General features: G+C 38.5%; 1 protein-coding gene across 1 annotated transcript; it reads left to right on the top strand.

Moving 5' to 3' along the window:
• The first annotated feature begins 660 nt into the window (after positions 1–660).
• On the top strand, positions 661–2,483 carry LOC120747045 (granzyme E-like). The gene is made up of 5 exons (XM_040052615.1): positions 661–922; positions 1,243–1,402; positions 1,583–1,715; positions 1,882–2,106; positions 2,195–2,483. The coding sequence occupies exons 1-5, from the start codon at positions 679–681 to the stop codon at positions 2,357–2,359; spliced, it is 927 nt and encodes a 308-aa protein (XP_039908549.1). The 5' UTR covers positions 661–678; the 3' UTR covers positions 2,360–2,483.
• The last annotated feature ends 11,517 nt before the right edge of the window (positions 2,484–14,000 follow it).

The raw sequence follows: 14,000 nt of genomic DNA, 5'->3' as shown, positions 1-14,000 counted from the left end.
TAAACTATGATTGTCTTGTGCAAAGATAAGAACAAAGTATCTTTAGCTAGCTGATAGTAATGTATAGTTTTACACACTCCTGACATCATTACTTGCTTCTTTGACACTGCTGCATCACTTATATTGTCAAACTATTTAAAACTTTCTTGATAATATGTGATATAATTGTTGGAGCACAAGCTGTTGTTGAAAGAAGGCTTTCAGTTTTCTTTTTTTTATGTTTTTGTCTTTATTAGATAATACAGCAGAGAGTAGCAGTAAAGCACTAGAGAGAATCGGAAGATTCGTGACAAATGGCTATAGGCTGAAGTTGAAACCAGGCTGCTGAATTTGGCCTTAGTGACATACAGTGGCCCTGCGAATGCCACGAACTAAACAGACATCCAACTTTTGACAATTTCTCAGAAATGATCTTACTTACCTCAAAAGTCTGCATTGCTTTTACCAGCTCAGCTATTTTTCCAGTTGCACGCATAACCACTGATGGCCACATAGACAAAGAGCACCCTATTTGCAGGTTAGGTTGTTTCTGACTTGCCAGATAATGCCAGCAGTTGGTGTACTGCATCAAAATTACAAGATCGACCTTCTTCATTTATATTCTCAGGCCTTTCACCACAATTTGTTTATGCCAGAAAACAACTACTACCTATATATATATATACGTAATGTAATACTATGAAAATAAGAGTTTTTGTCAGGCTGTGGAGGTGTTCCTTATGTGGTTCAAGGCCACATCATTTGCATATGCAAATAACACAAGGACGTCCTTCTGTCTCAAATATAATGAAGTATTTAAAGAGTGAAGCTGTCAGTGATGTGTTCCACTGCTCTTCAGGATCTCAGCCTGCCTTTTGTCTCATCATGTTTGCCCACTTTAACCTGGCAATACTCACTGTTTTGCTGATTCTTCATGATCAAGGTAAGATTACAGATAGATGTATTATATTATGTAATTCATGAAGAGATCTGCTTTGCCTCTGTGCAGCAGTGATTGCATAGAATAAGTTATATGATGGATAAATACATTTATAGCATACAGATAAATATTATGGAATACCACTGGTTATGAAGCAGAACTGGTGAAGACACATTGAGTTCTGTCCTCACAGAGTTTCATAAACGCATACAGGGGCTCCCCCAATAGTGTGCCTTCATCAAAGCATCCATTATGTATTGCATCATGTCTGAACTATAAGACAGTATGTTTTTGTTTTATAAGGTATTTGATTTTTATTTCAGTCCACGCAGGGGAAATCATCGGTGGCCATGAGACCGTGCCACATAGCAGACCGTACATGGTGCTTTTACAGCAGAACAAGGCAAATGGTCATTCAGGACACTGTGGTGGCTTCCTTCTGAATGAGAATTTTGTGTTGACTGCAGCCCACTGCCATGCTGAGTAGGTTAAACACACTTTATGTTTAACTACCAGAGATTCTAATGCCCCTAATAAGATAAGTCTTGAAACTGGGAAATATGTTTTATGATGGCTCCATATATGTTTATTTTATTGAACACAATAGATAAATAAATAATCTCTTTATTGTCACTTAACAGTTTTGCTCTTATTGTATTTCAGAACGTACAAAATATTCCTGGGTCTTCACAATTACCATGATATGAATGGTGTACAACACCTGCATGTGGAGAAAGCCTTTCCTCATGATGACTACGATGCAAATACTTTTGAAAACGATATAATGGTCCTTAAGGTAGGAGAAGCAAATGACTTTATTTGTGCTTAATAACATGTCATAAGTAATAATGGTTAATTACTGTAATGATTTATCATTTAATATATTTAATTTAGATAAGCATCAAAATGCTATAATTCTAATATCTAATAAACCATTTTTTAATCTCTGCTCTTTCCTTAAGTTGAAGTCCAAGGCAGAATTTAACAATAAAGTGAAGTCCATTGCTCTCGCAGACCATGGCGATGGCTCTCTGCCACAATCATGTGTCGTCTCTGGCTGGGGAAGAACAAAAGAAGGAAGCCATATGTCTTTGAAACTCCTGGAAGCTAATGTAACCCTGACTGATGATGAGAGGTGTGCTATGGAAATGTTTTACTGCTCTAAGGGCGAGACTGGACCAGGCAAGGTAAGTACTTTTTTGTAACTTAACATGAAAAAATTAAACTTTTAGTCAGAAACGATCATTTTTTTGCACATGTATTAATGCTTTTCAGGGAGACTCTGGTGGTCCATTAGTCTGTGGAGATGGAAAGGCATATGGGGTGGTGTCCACCAGCAGTAGCCCAACTCCCAGTGCTTCATCAATCCATAGGTATACTAAGATACCCACCTACAAAGTATGGATCGATTCCATAATCAATGGTAATGGGAAATACTAATACGTCGAATGCGTGATGGATCATGTCACAGTATTTGCACCACTGAAGTAGATCGCTCTTAAATGAGATTAGAATAAGGTTCAATCCCCAAAATACTTATCCCAATCACTGTAAAAAGACAAAATAAAAAAACAACAACCCAAAAACAAAAACGTAACATCATATAGCAAAAAAAAAGTGTTATTGTGATTACTTTTTAAAGCATCTTTTTCTGTATCCAGTTATTGAGCTTTTTTAGATGTGACATGTGTGGATATGGTACTACTTTGCTCTAAATAAATAATAATAAAGTATATCAAAGGTGTGTGATATTTGCTTTTAAAGCTTTCCCACTGCATTTTCCCAGTACTTGGGACCCCTTGTTTTCCTTCGACAAGAATGATATATCAGAATAACTTTCATTACCACAAATGAAGTTGAATTTAAAACTATTTAGGGGAGCTTATTTGTACATGTTTAGGATAATATTATGAATTGAGCAAAAAATTGATATTTGTAAAAACATTTTATTTTAAAACATTCAAGTTTAAGCCGACATAAAATCTATGCTGTCATTGATTTAAAAATAAAATACACTAAGATAAACTTAACGGTGATTAGTGCTTTAAGATATTCATACCAGTGTTACAAACCAGGCAAATTACATCTGTACAAAGGCAAAATTGTGTTTTAATATGAAACTACACAGAGACTACACAGAAATACACTGCACTAATGTTTTTGTAGCCTGCCGCTTCCGTTGAGTCCCCATGTATTCATATTATACCTGTAGATCAGCTTCTTCTAATTTGGTTCACTGGTCAGTTTTCACATTCCTGGCACCTGTTTTAGTGCAAATAACTTGGGAGGTGTGTAAAGTAAAAAAACACATGCAATATTAAAACACATATCTATATATCACTAGATCATGAACGTATCATTGCTCAGAGCTCTTCTAAATCAGTATTTAAGAACATGGGTCACTGGGGCATTTACAAATGCATGTTAAAGCAAAGAAGGACGCAATCCATCCATGACCCTAAACGCGCATCCTTTCTGGCAATGCTAATAAAGGACGAGGTAAAGTGGATTACGTTCTTTAGCTATTAGTACTTAAATGACGTACATATGCTCTAAAACTGAAAATGTCTTTCAGCGAAAGCTTCGCATATTTCAGCAGGAGAATGCTAAATAGCATACGGCGTGTATTACAACAGCATGGCTTGGCAGTAGAAAAGACTGAACTGGCCTGCCTGCAGTCCAGGCCTTTCACTAATTGAAAACATTTGGAGCATCATGAAAAAAAAACATGACAACGACAAGAATGGGACAGCATTTCTCCCACGAAAGTGCAGCAGTTGGTCTCCTCGGATGTCAGATTTTTATGGACAGTTGTTAAAAGAGGAGATGTTACACAGTGGTAAACATGGCAACGTCCCAACTTTTTGCTGCCATAAAATTCAAAAAGCTCCCGTATTTTTTTTTTTTAAGTTTAAACATTTGATACATTATCTGTTTTGTAGTATCAATAAAATATAGGCTTTTGACAACTGGAACAGAGGTTGTTTGTATTATTTGCATAGTATGAGATGTTCTGTTTACATTCCTCATGGATAGATAAATGATTCAACGTGCTATCTAGTTATATAAACAAAAACAAGGGACTTTGGCCTTTTAGTAAACATGTTTAACCATCTTATGTCTCTTATGTCTCATATAAGGATAATTTAAGTAACATGGATGACTGTTTAAATCCTCATGACTAACCTTTTTGAACTTGGTAATGTTTTACCTCTAGTGCCACCATGAGGTGGTTTTCTTTTTTACATTGTTGCAGTTTAAGAAATATTAAGACTACATACATATACATATATTTACATACATAATATTAAATTCACTTGTAAAAAAGTAAAATAAAAGGCTTTATATATTTATTAGATACATTTGTTCATCTGTTTGTCAATAAAATGTCTAATTTGCTAACCAGATGGCATTTGAGACAATAAGACTCACTCAAGTTCAAACTGACCATATAATTTTAAAGTAAAAGTGGTTTGAGTGAACTTGAATGTGACATGGTTTTTGGTTCCAGACAGGCTGGTCTGAGTATTTCAGAAACTGGTATTTTCCCACTCAGCCATCTAAAGTGTTTTTCATGATCCAAGCTAGAGCAGCACCTGATGCGAGAGTTTAGAGAGGAATGGTCAGACTGCTGAGTGGGTAGGAAGGAAACAGTTACTCAAATAAGACCAAAAGTCTGAGGCATTTTGTTACATGTAATATTGAATAAACACTCAATAATATTCTAATTTAAAAGTGCTCTATTAACCCGAGAAGCATTACAATGCTGTAAACATGATGGTAATATTTAATGTTATTTCTGGTCTTTCTTTAAGTTGTGGTCCAAGGGAGAATTTACCTTATATGTGAGACTTGTCTTTGGCTGGAGATGAACAGAAATCGATAAACACGCCTATTTAAAACTGTAATGTAACCCTGATTGAAGATGAAAAGTGCTCTAGGAGAACTTTTACTACTAGAAACTTAACAAACAACAAGCTTTTGCTCAGAAATTATGATTAATTTACTGTTTATTTGATGCAGTCACTAAATTCTATTAATATACTTTTAGAGAGATTGATGCTCCATTATTCCATCTTTGGAGATGGCCCAGATGGCCTGGCCTATAGTCATACTAAGCAGTGACTAACATGGTGTTTTGAATGTATTAATGTTCATAGTTTGGTACCCCTTTTTATTTTGCTTTTAGTGCCACCATGTGGCAGTTTCCTTTTTTACATTGCTGTAATTAAACTCACATCAAGAGAGAGACTAACAACACATATAGTGTTCACATATTCACATACTCAGTATTCTGTACACCTAAAAAAACAAACAAACATAAAAACCCTAAAACTTTTATATTTCATTAGTAGCCAGTGATTATCGACCACCATTTTACACTAAATAAGTACACCTGTTGAACTGCTTAGTAAAGCAATTATCTAATCAGCCAATCATACACCAGCAGCCCAAAGCATTTAGGCACGTAGACATGATCAACATGGCCTGCTCGAATTCAAATTAAGCATTAGAATAGGGATGGAAATGGAGGTGACTTTGAACTTGGCTGTTTGTGCCAAGGTCCGAATGACTGGCAACTGGTCTGAGAATTTCAGAAGCTATTAATTTTTTGAGATTTCTCCACATAAGCTCAAAGGTTCATATAAAAAGATCTGAAAAATTGAAAATATCCACTATGTGGTATGTCATTGGATGAAAATTCATCGTTGTTGCCACAGGTCAGAGCACAAAGGCCAGAGTGCTTCAAGTTGAGAGGAAGGCAACAGTAACTCAAATAACCACAGCAGCAGGAGAAAACTACAGCGCCGTCAGCTAAGAACAGGAGACTGAGGCTATAACTCATGTCATATCACCAACATGTACAACAGAAGATGGGAAAAATATGGTCGAATAAATCTTGATTTCTGCTGTGACTTTTAGACGTAAGTTCAGAATTTGGCATGAACCACATAAAAGTATAGATCGATCCTGCTTAGGATCAAATGTTCTCAGTTTTACATTGCTGTAACTAAAAAAGCCTTCAAATACTATATAGTTGTTCATGAATTTAGATTCACAAAACATGATACTGGAAACCCAAAAATAAAGGTTTGATGTTTTAATTGAGGTTTCTTTTCAAATGAGGAAGACTACTTGACGCTGGCTCCTTGTCTAATACCGCTACGAGGTGAGGAGTCCAGAGATGGGGCTGGAGACCGTTCCAGGAAGAATATTTAACGCTTAACCTGATCTCTCATTCTTTTTCAAACCAGAGCAACACAATATTAAAATATATGACAATGATTTGGCATATTTATCGCTAAAAAACAGTAAAAACTTTAGAGTAGGAGTTAGTATTTTCATTTAAAATTATGAGAGTCAGTCACATCTAAGCCTTGGTTTTCATATGAAATCAACTTTTCTTTAAATATTTAGCAACTCTCGATTATATAACTAAAATATACGCTGCAACATTTTGTAACGAGTAATGACTATTAATGAATATTAATCATATTAATAGCTGAAGGTTAGAGTTTTCAGAAAGAGCTAAACGCAAGGCTTGAGGCCTCTTCATAAATCAGCATACTGGCACAAGAATGGTGCAGACACTAGATGCCTACTTCAGTTACATTAATGGTGGACTCCATAACCAACTTTACATCTCATTACTGACTCCTCAAATGTGGGAAAAACAAGAATCTTCAGATTATACTTGAAATGTCATTTATATACATGTGAATGGTCCTTCATGCTTCCTATGAGCATTATCTTAAAACCTTATATGTTCAGATAATAAATTCTCTTTTTTTTCTTCTCATCTCAAGTATCCACCAACTCCACCAACAATATCCTTTTTTCCAGAAAAAACACAAACAAAAAATAATAAAAGGATTTAAAAGATTATTTTTAAAAAGGACTGAAGCTTTGAAAAATCACCTAACTCCACTGAAAGATTGGAACCTACTTTTTAAAAGCTGTTCTGTCCTTTAATATCCAAAATCTGCCACAGGTGTTTACTTCAGATGAGTTTAGGTGACACTGGAGTATATATAGCATGTGATTCAAATATTTTCATAATCACCAAGCCATCCAGTGTCCTGTCATGCCCCATGAATAAGGACATTGTCATCTTGGTTTCAAGCACACTCATCACTCATCGCAACAGAAGTTCTTCACAAGATCAAAACAATTATTGTACAGCCTACACTACACTGAACAGCATAGTGCTTATTTGCAGTAACCTGAACCTCTAAGGTGACAAGAGGGCCCAAACTAGCATAACAAAGGCAATGAGTGCTCTTCCTGTTGTGGTTGAGGGTTCTGCTTTTTCCTTTAATTTGTCATCTCTCCTCTGTACCGTATAGTCATTGCCTTGAAAAACAAAACAAAACAAAACAAAACATAATGCAATTCTGTGTTATTCCACTAGGTGGCAGTATGTGTACGATGGCCCAGTCCCTTACAGTAAACCGCTTTCTCAAACTGTGGGTTAGGTTAAGGAACACCTTGCAGTTTAAGCCTTGTGCTGCTGAGATTACAAATCAGTGATGCATAAAAAACAACAACAACAACAAAAACAAAAACAAGAAGGGCACAAAAATGTTTGAATAAAAAGATGAATCATTCTCACCCAAAAGGAAAGCTGAAATGCAAGAGTACAAAATTATTAAAATGTAAACAGTAAACACCCCCGACCTTCCCACCTCAATCATACACACACTATAAAGTGGAAAGACAATGACTGTTTTACTGTTGACTGAATTTACAATTAAAGGGCCACGACACAAACTTTTGCTTGCAGCAAGCTATTTTGAAACTGTAGTTGTGGACTGACTCTAAACAAATTGTGCTTAGTGCAAGCAATTAAGATTAGAAAGTTAAGACCACAGTCAGGTTAAAAATAGAAGACGATAGTGCTGCAGTAAGCACTCTAACTTCTGAACTACCCTGTTTCTACCTCAGCACCTCCTACACAAGCGCACCTCATGGCTTCCTGTTCAACACCACAGTTTTCCATTGTGGTAGACTCAGGGCTGTCAAGCTTCACTGACAGCTTCAGTCAGGTGAGAAGCTGCAAAATGGGCATGAGAGATATACTTTTTTAAAAAGTGCACATAAGATCTGCATTTGTGCTTCTTTAAAATACATATATATATATATATATATATAAATCTTCTTTGTTGTTACATGTAATTTTACTGATTTTGTACAATGGAATTTTCATATCAATCAATATGCCTAGAAGGAAATTAATTAGGACGAGTAAATCAACAATAAGGTTAGCCTGTGTGCATGCGTGCGTGCATGCATGTGTGTGTGTGTGTGGGCGAGAATGTGTGTTCTTCAGATATACAAAATTATAATCGCTTTTGCTATTTTTGCAATGTCATTTATAAAATTCATTGAAATGACAGAAGAGGGCACTCTCAGTAAACCTAATAAAGGACAGCGAGGACCAATACCTTCTGTGAGAGCTTCATTGACTGCAGCCTGTGAGTGCTGTGTCTTGTACTTGACTCTCTGTTTGATGTTGATTGCTATTCCGGAGCTGCAGCTTTGCAGAGGCTTTGGTGTTTCAGTGCCTCAGTGGTCAAATGCAACTGTGATGTTGAGTTTTTTGTATTTGATGATTATATAGCTATGATCATTTTAGTTTTTTTTTAAAGTTTTTGTTTCTTTTCATTATTTTGCTTCATATTACAATGCATATTTGAATGCCAGCACAGATATGCCACAGCTAACAATTCTATCAAATGAAGTAAATCTATAAGTGGTTGTATTTTATTCCTTTTTCTTAACCTCAGAGCTACGGGGAGTACATAAATGTAGTAGCATGCTCTTGAATTGATAGATAGTGAACTGAAGATAAGGATGCAAAAAGCTGCTTGTGTATCTTTAAGAGGCAAGAGCACATTGTTATTCTGGGTTTGTCCACAAGCCGACTGTGGAGGTGGACAGATAGTGGTTCTGAGGGTGGTGTGCGGAGGAGGAAGAGGGTGTGGGAGGGGCGAGTGTAGGAGTCTCCTAATATGAGTCTCCAGGGGCCAGTATGGATTAGAAAGAGAAGGGGGAAAAGAGAGAGAGAGAAAGAAATAGAGAGAGTGAGAGCGAGACAGAGATGTGGATAAGATGTCCTTTAGATGCATCCCATGTTTTACAGCACATCCAAGGAGGCAGAGATTGATCCTGTGTTCCCCTCTCTGCTACAATGGTGTTGCAGGCTGAACACTCAAGGCTAAGCTACCCATTAACGAGCCAATAATTTGTGTCATTATGTGAAGACTGCAGCTGGTGCTACTGATGCACTGCTTCTCACATGTCAATGCTGAAGACTGAAAGGAGTCTTAGCACTGCTCATTATAAAGCCGGCCTCTCATCCCTGCTTCCATCCTTTGTCTTGGAAGCATGCATGGCAAAAAAGGCTTGGCCTGGATAGCTTATTTATTTCCTCCCCAGCTCCCCCTTTTTGAAACACAGCATGCTCAATATAAAATCAATGTATTAAGTGTTCTCAAGTATGCAGAGTGACGTGCTGCCATTCCCACTCTATGCCTTTGGCTGTGATTACAGCTAATTTGAATGATTGAAATGCTTCCATAGTGGAACTGGAGTGAGTGAAGTGAAGGGCTCACACAGATGAAGGGGGAGGAGGCGAGAAAGGCTTGGCTCTACTCCAGGTGGAGGAGGTGAGTCATTCCCCACACAGATAGACAGTCTATCAGTGTGTGTGTGCACGTGTGTGTGCATGTGCCCAAATTGTTGCTGAGAGAGTAAAATAGTGCAGTGAGCAACATTATATCTTAAGAATGAATGCCATTGTAGGCACACAGTGCTTTGTTGCATATGTTTTTGCAATTTTCTGTTTTGATTCAAATGGATATCTTCGGCTAATCTGTGCATTGCACAGATGAAAAGAGAGAATACCAGTGGTCTTTAGGTGGGCTGACTTTACTTTCCAAAGTGGGTGTTAGATTCACAAGGCTCCACATAAGCAACTGTAAACAAGGGTTTCAGTAGTATTTGGCAGATAATATGAGCTTGTGAGCTGTTGAGTATGTTGCGGTACATCCTAGAGTATACCTCCACTTTTTTTTTTAAATGTCTGTTTAGTAAAAAAAAGGCCTTGCCATAATTGCAACATATTTCTTAAGCATGCATTGTTCTATAACACAAAAAGTGCCCTTATTTCATGAATTATGCATGCTAAATAAATACATTAATATGTGCAAAACTCTGCATATCACTTGTTGATTTGCTGATGTTGCAGTTGCACAGTGACTCTGCTTTTCAGGCCACCCGATTCCGGCACTAAAGGTGGGCGTCAGATTCATTGGGCTTCAGCATCAAAGTAAACAAAGGTAGTGAGAGGTTTCAGTAACCGGTCCTTGTGTCCCTCGTGTCAGATCTTAATCTTTTATCTTACAAAGCTAGCGTACTTGGTTTGAAAGTTATTTTTGGGAAAGTGGCAAATTATTTAGGTCTTTACCGCAAAAAGACACCGAAAGGAAAACACCACCCACCTACAGCGATTGTCTAGGCACATTCACATGGGTCTTATTGTTCCTGTCTGCTCTTGAGATGTATTCTTTCTTCCTATCAAGTAGTGTAGACACATATCTCACTATATTCAAAGGGTATTTCTGGATGGCTGCAAGCAAGTTGCTGGTTCCTTGTCTTGCATCGAGGGAGGGGTGTACACAAAGAGCCATTCTGTTCTAGACAAAGCAAACAAGCAGGAATACAACTCTACTGCCTTCTTCCACCCCCGCCTGCCCATGCACCCCAGCCCACTAGCCTGTGTCTTCCCTCTGTCTCTCTTAGCCACATCTATCTATCTATCTATCTATCTATCTATCTATCTATCTATCTATCTCTCCACCAACGCCATTGAGAAAGCACAAATAAAAAGTTGTTGTCATGGAAACCTGCCGTGCCTTTCCTCCTCTCCCCTCATCACCCCCTCAGCACACTCAAACTTGGAGACACACTCGCGCGTGCACACGTGCACACACGCATACATAGCAATCTCATTCTAGAACACTCAAGAGAGGAACAATTTCAAGAGGCAATGCAGAAAAAAGGACTTCTGACTCTTAGACAGGCAGAGTGAGAATACAGACAAACACTAGAAAATACTACAAATTGTTGACAGTGCAAACCACTGATGTACAAGTCAGGTCATAAAGACAGTGCTTTGTTTTGTTCTCTGTAAATGAACTCTGTGTATACCTGCTTGTTTAGCATAGATGTAGGAATCTAATTAGAGCATATGACGAGTGGGGAAGTAAAACCAATAAAAAGATGCAAATAATGTTAAAAGTATTAATACCTAGAGATTAACTTGTTTTAAGTTAATCTACTCACCTGGTTACTTGCCAGTGATCATATTTGTACAAGAGGGTGGAGTGCTAATTTATGAATGAACTCTGTATAGTTTGGATACAAGGCTCCATCCATAATAAGAACAGGAGTAGCCCTCCTCAGTGAGCCACCAAGTAAAGGGCAGTCTTCAGATGGAGCAGCAGCTGGTCCGCTGCTGCCGCCACTGTTGTTACTGATGTTGATTTTGTCCCTGTGGTGGCAACGTGGTCCTTAGAAAACCAGCTTCCTTTGCTGTCTTCTACGAAATCACAGAAATGCGCATTTACGCTCACGTGCAGACAAACACTAACACAGGTTGCCGTGGGTGTGTCCCCAGCTGCTCCTAGAACTGACGCACTTCCACTACGCCCCCCTACATCCTCCCAGTGGAAGGCACATGTCCCGCAGGCCTCCTTTCATTCAAGGTGAGACACAGATGAGGTGACAAGTTGCTACCATGACAACGCCTAGTTGGGTAAAGCCATGCAGCATGAGCCTACATGTTGGCTGATAATGAAATGGCCCCTCCTTTTTTCTCCTCTCCTTTCTTTACTGGAACAGAAGAAAGACAGAATAGCTATGACGGTGTTATGCTTATTATGTTGTTGTTGTTGTTGCGGTGTTATCAGCCTCTGTTGATTGGTAATGTTGGTGTGTTGGATTTGTAGATTCTGGTCAGGTGTCTAGCTCTCCTCAATCAATATCTAATCAATTCACTGGATGTAATTGCTGAGGTGCTGATTGCTTCTCTAAGCTCTTTCACCTGAAATGCATTTTCTTTTTTCTTTGGTTATTTTGGGGGGGGTTGTGCTCGATTCATTGTTGCTTTCAAGATCAGACACAGTGTAATTTCGGTGTTAGCTTGCCAAGAATTGATGAGCCTGTACTTCCCATCTCGGTCCTGATGTGATGCATTGAGCATGATTGGCATGTTGGGAGAGAAAATAAGCCAAAAGAAAACAGAAGAACAAAGTGTTTGTCAAATTAGTCTATCATCCCCCCCAACAGCTAATGCATTTGATATGATAATTATGTTTGTTTATTTTCCAGCTACTTGTTACGTTAATTAGACTTAAACAAGCTTATTAGGCAGAGGTCTGCATGGGAGTTCGACTTTGTTGTCGTGTTTATGGTGTAGGAAGTTTTGTTAATTTTTTTTGTTCCAATTTAATCACCAATTATAAACAATAAATTACTCTGGATGATCTATAGTAAGTGTTTAAACATGATACGAGTAATTCAATTTGACTTTAAGCAGGTGAAACACTAGAGCCTTTTACCATTAGGACTCAGCAAATTAAAACCAAAATTAATATTTTATGTGCATTATTATTGTGTCTTATAAACCTCCTCATCCTGCTTCAAATATTGCATTCAGATGGACTGCACCACAACAGCACGTAGATAAGAAGCTACATTGCAGGTGACATTTAAAAAGAGTCACTACCTCACTAACCCCCTCATCTGCCTGTCCATTGTCAGCGTCCTCGGTGGCCTATAATGAGAATTTGTACGCCCAGGCCATTATAAATAGCCCATGTCCTAAATAAATGCAACACTTCTCTTTGGGTGCTATTTGGGCTCCATGATTCACGGTGATTCATGGCAGTGTGTGTTCTCTGTGTTCTCACACATGAGCTGGATGACCGGGGGGAGGAGATAAGGACTGCGACGGGAACATGGATCATGGGCACATGTGTGTAGTATTTGTGTGCTTGTTTGTGTAGGCTGTGCCACATGTACAAGTGGTAAATTGAACAAAGAGAGAAAGAGATGTGGAAACTGAAAGTGCACCGCTGAAGTGCCAAATTTTTCAGCCCACTTTTGAGCCCACTTTCAAAAATAACAGACCTACTTGAAGGAGGGAGGAAAAAATAGCAAACAGAAATGACCAATCATTTCTTTCACTGCAGTATTGAATGGCAATGATACCAGATACCACGTAGTGTGTGTAACTGTAAGTTTGTGTTAGAAATGTGTGTGGCGGGGGGGGGGGGGGGGGGGGGGGCAAGTGTAGCTACTTAAAGAATAGAGAGCCTTGTTATCACGCAGCTGGTATTTTCCTACTGTGCATGCAAACTGTACATTACCTCCTTCATGGCTGTGATAGGCATAGTGATTGAGTTATGGACACCTATTTAATTGCACCCTGCTGTCTGTTGTGTATGCACCAGCAAGGTAAGAAGAGCAGACATGAACTAATAGACTGATACGAGAGCCAGCCGAGAGGGCACATTCTGTTCTCTACACTTTGCAACCTGATATATTGCCTGCTTGTTTAGCTTCTAATTATTTACTCTGATATCACTTGGCATCTGCTGCTGGGACTGTATGCGTGTTTGTTTTTGTGCATGCATGTGTGTGTCCATGTGCGATTGTGATTTCTAGAGCACAATATCTCCCAGTAGCCATGTGGGTGTGTGGTGGGTAGCTTAGAGTTACATTAATAGCCAAAGGGCAGGCAGGCAAGCAGGGAGGGAGGACATAGACAGGAAGGGGAAATACAGTTTGCTGGTCGCCCACCACTTCCTGTGTCTCTCCTACGTTCACAGCCCACGGACCAGAGCTGCTTCTAAAACCAGTTTGTTTGCTTGCACTGCAACAGAGATAAGAGTGAACAAAAGGTAAACACTGTGACAAATGGGTGAGGAATGCTATCAAAAAATACTGTGATGGGTTTGTCGCTATAGCAAAGTTATGCAATTTACTGGAGATGACTTACCAGCAATGCCCTACC

Source organism: Simochromis diagramma, unplaced genomic scaffold (assembly GCF_900408965.1).
Source record: "Simochromis diagramma unplaced genomic scaffold, fSimDia1.1 OVJJ01000419.1, whole genome shotgun sequence".
Lineage (NCBI taxonomy): Eukaryota > Metazoa > Chordata > Actinopteri > Cichliformes > Cichlidae > Simochromis > Simochromis diagramma.
The sequence above is the reverse complement of the archived record's forward strand: the minus strand, read 5'-3'. Positions and strand labels throughout refer to the sequence as shown.

What these genes read in the sequence shown, in the direction of transcription:
- LOC120747045 (XM_040052615.1), top strand. Translation starts at nt 679, where the DNA reads ATGAAAATAAGAGTTTTTGTCAGGCTGTGGAGGTGTTCCTTATGTGGT. An exon ending in GCAGCCCACTGCCATGCTGA is followed by an intron (nt 1,403 to 1,582) that starts GTAGGTTAAACA and finishes ATTGTATTTCAG; the next exon opens with AACGTACAAAATATTCCTGG. An exon ending in GCGAGACTGGACCAGGCAAG is followed by an intron (nt 2,107 to 2,194) that starts GTAAGTACTTTT and finishes AATGCTTTTCAG; the next exon opens with GGAGACTCTGGTGGTCCATT.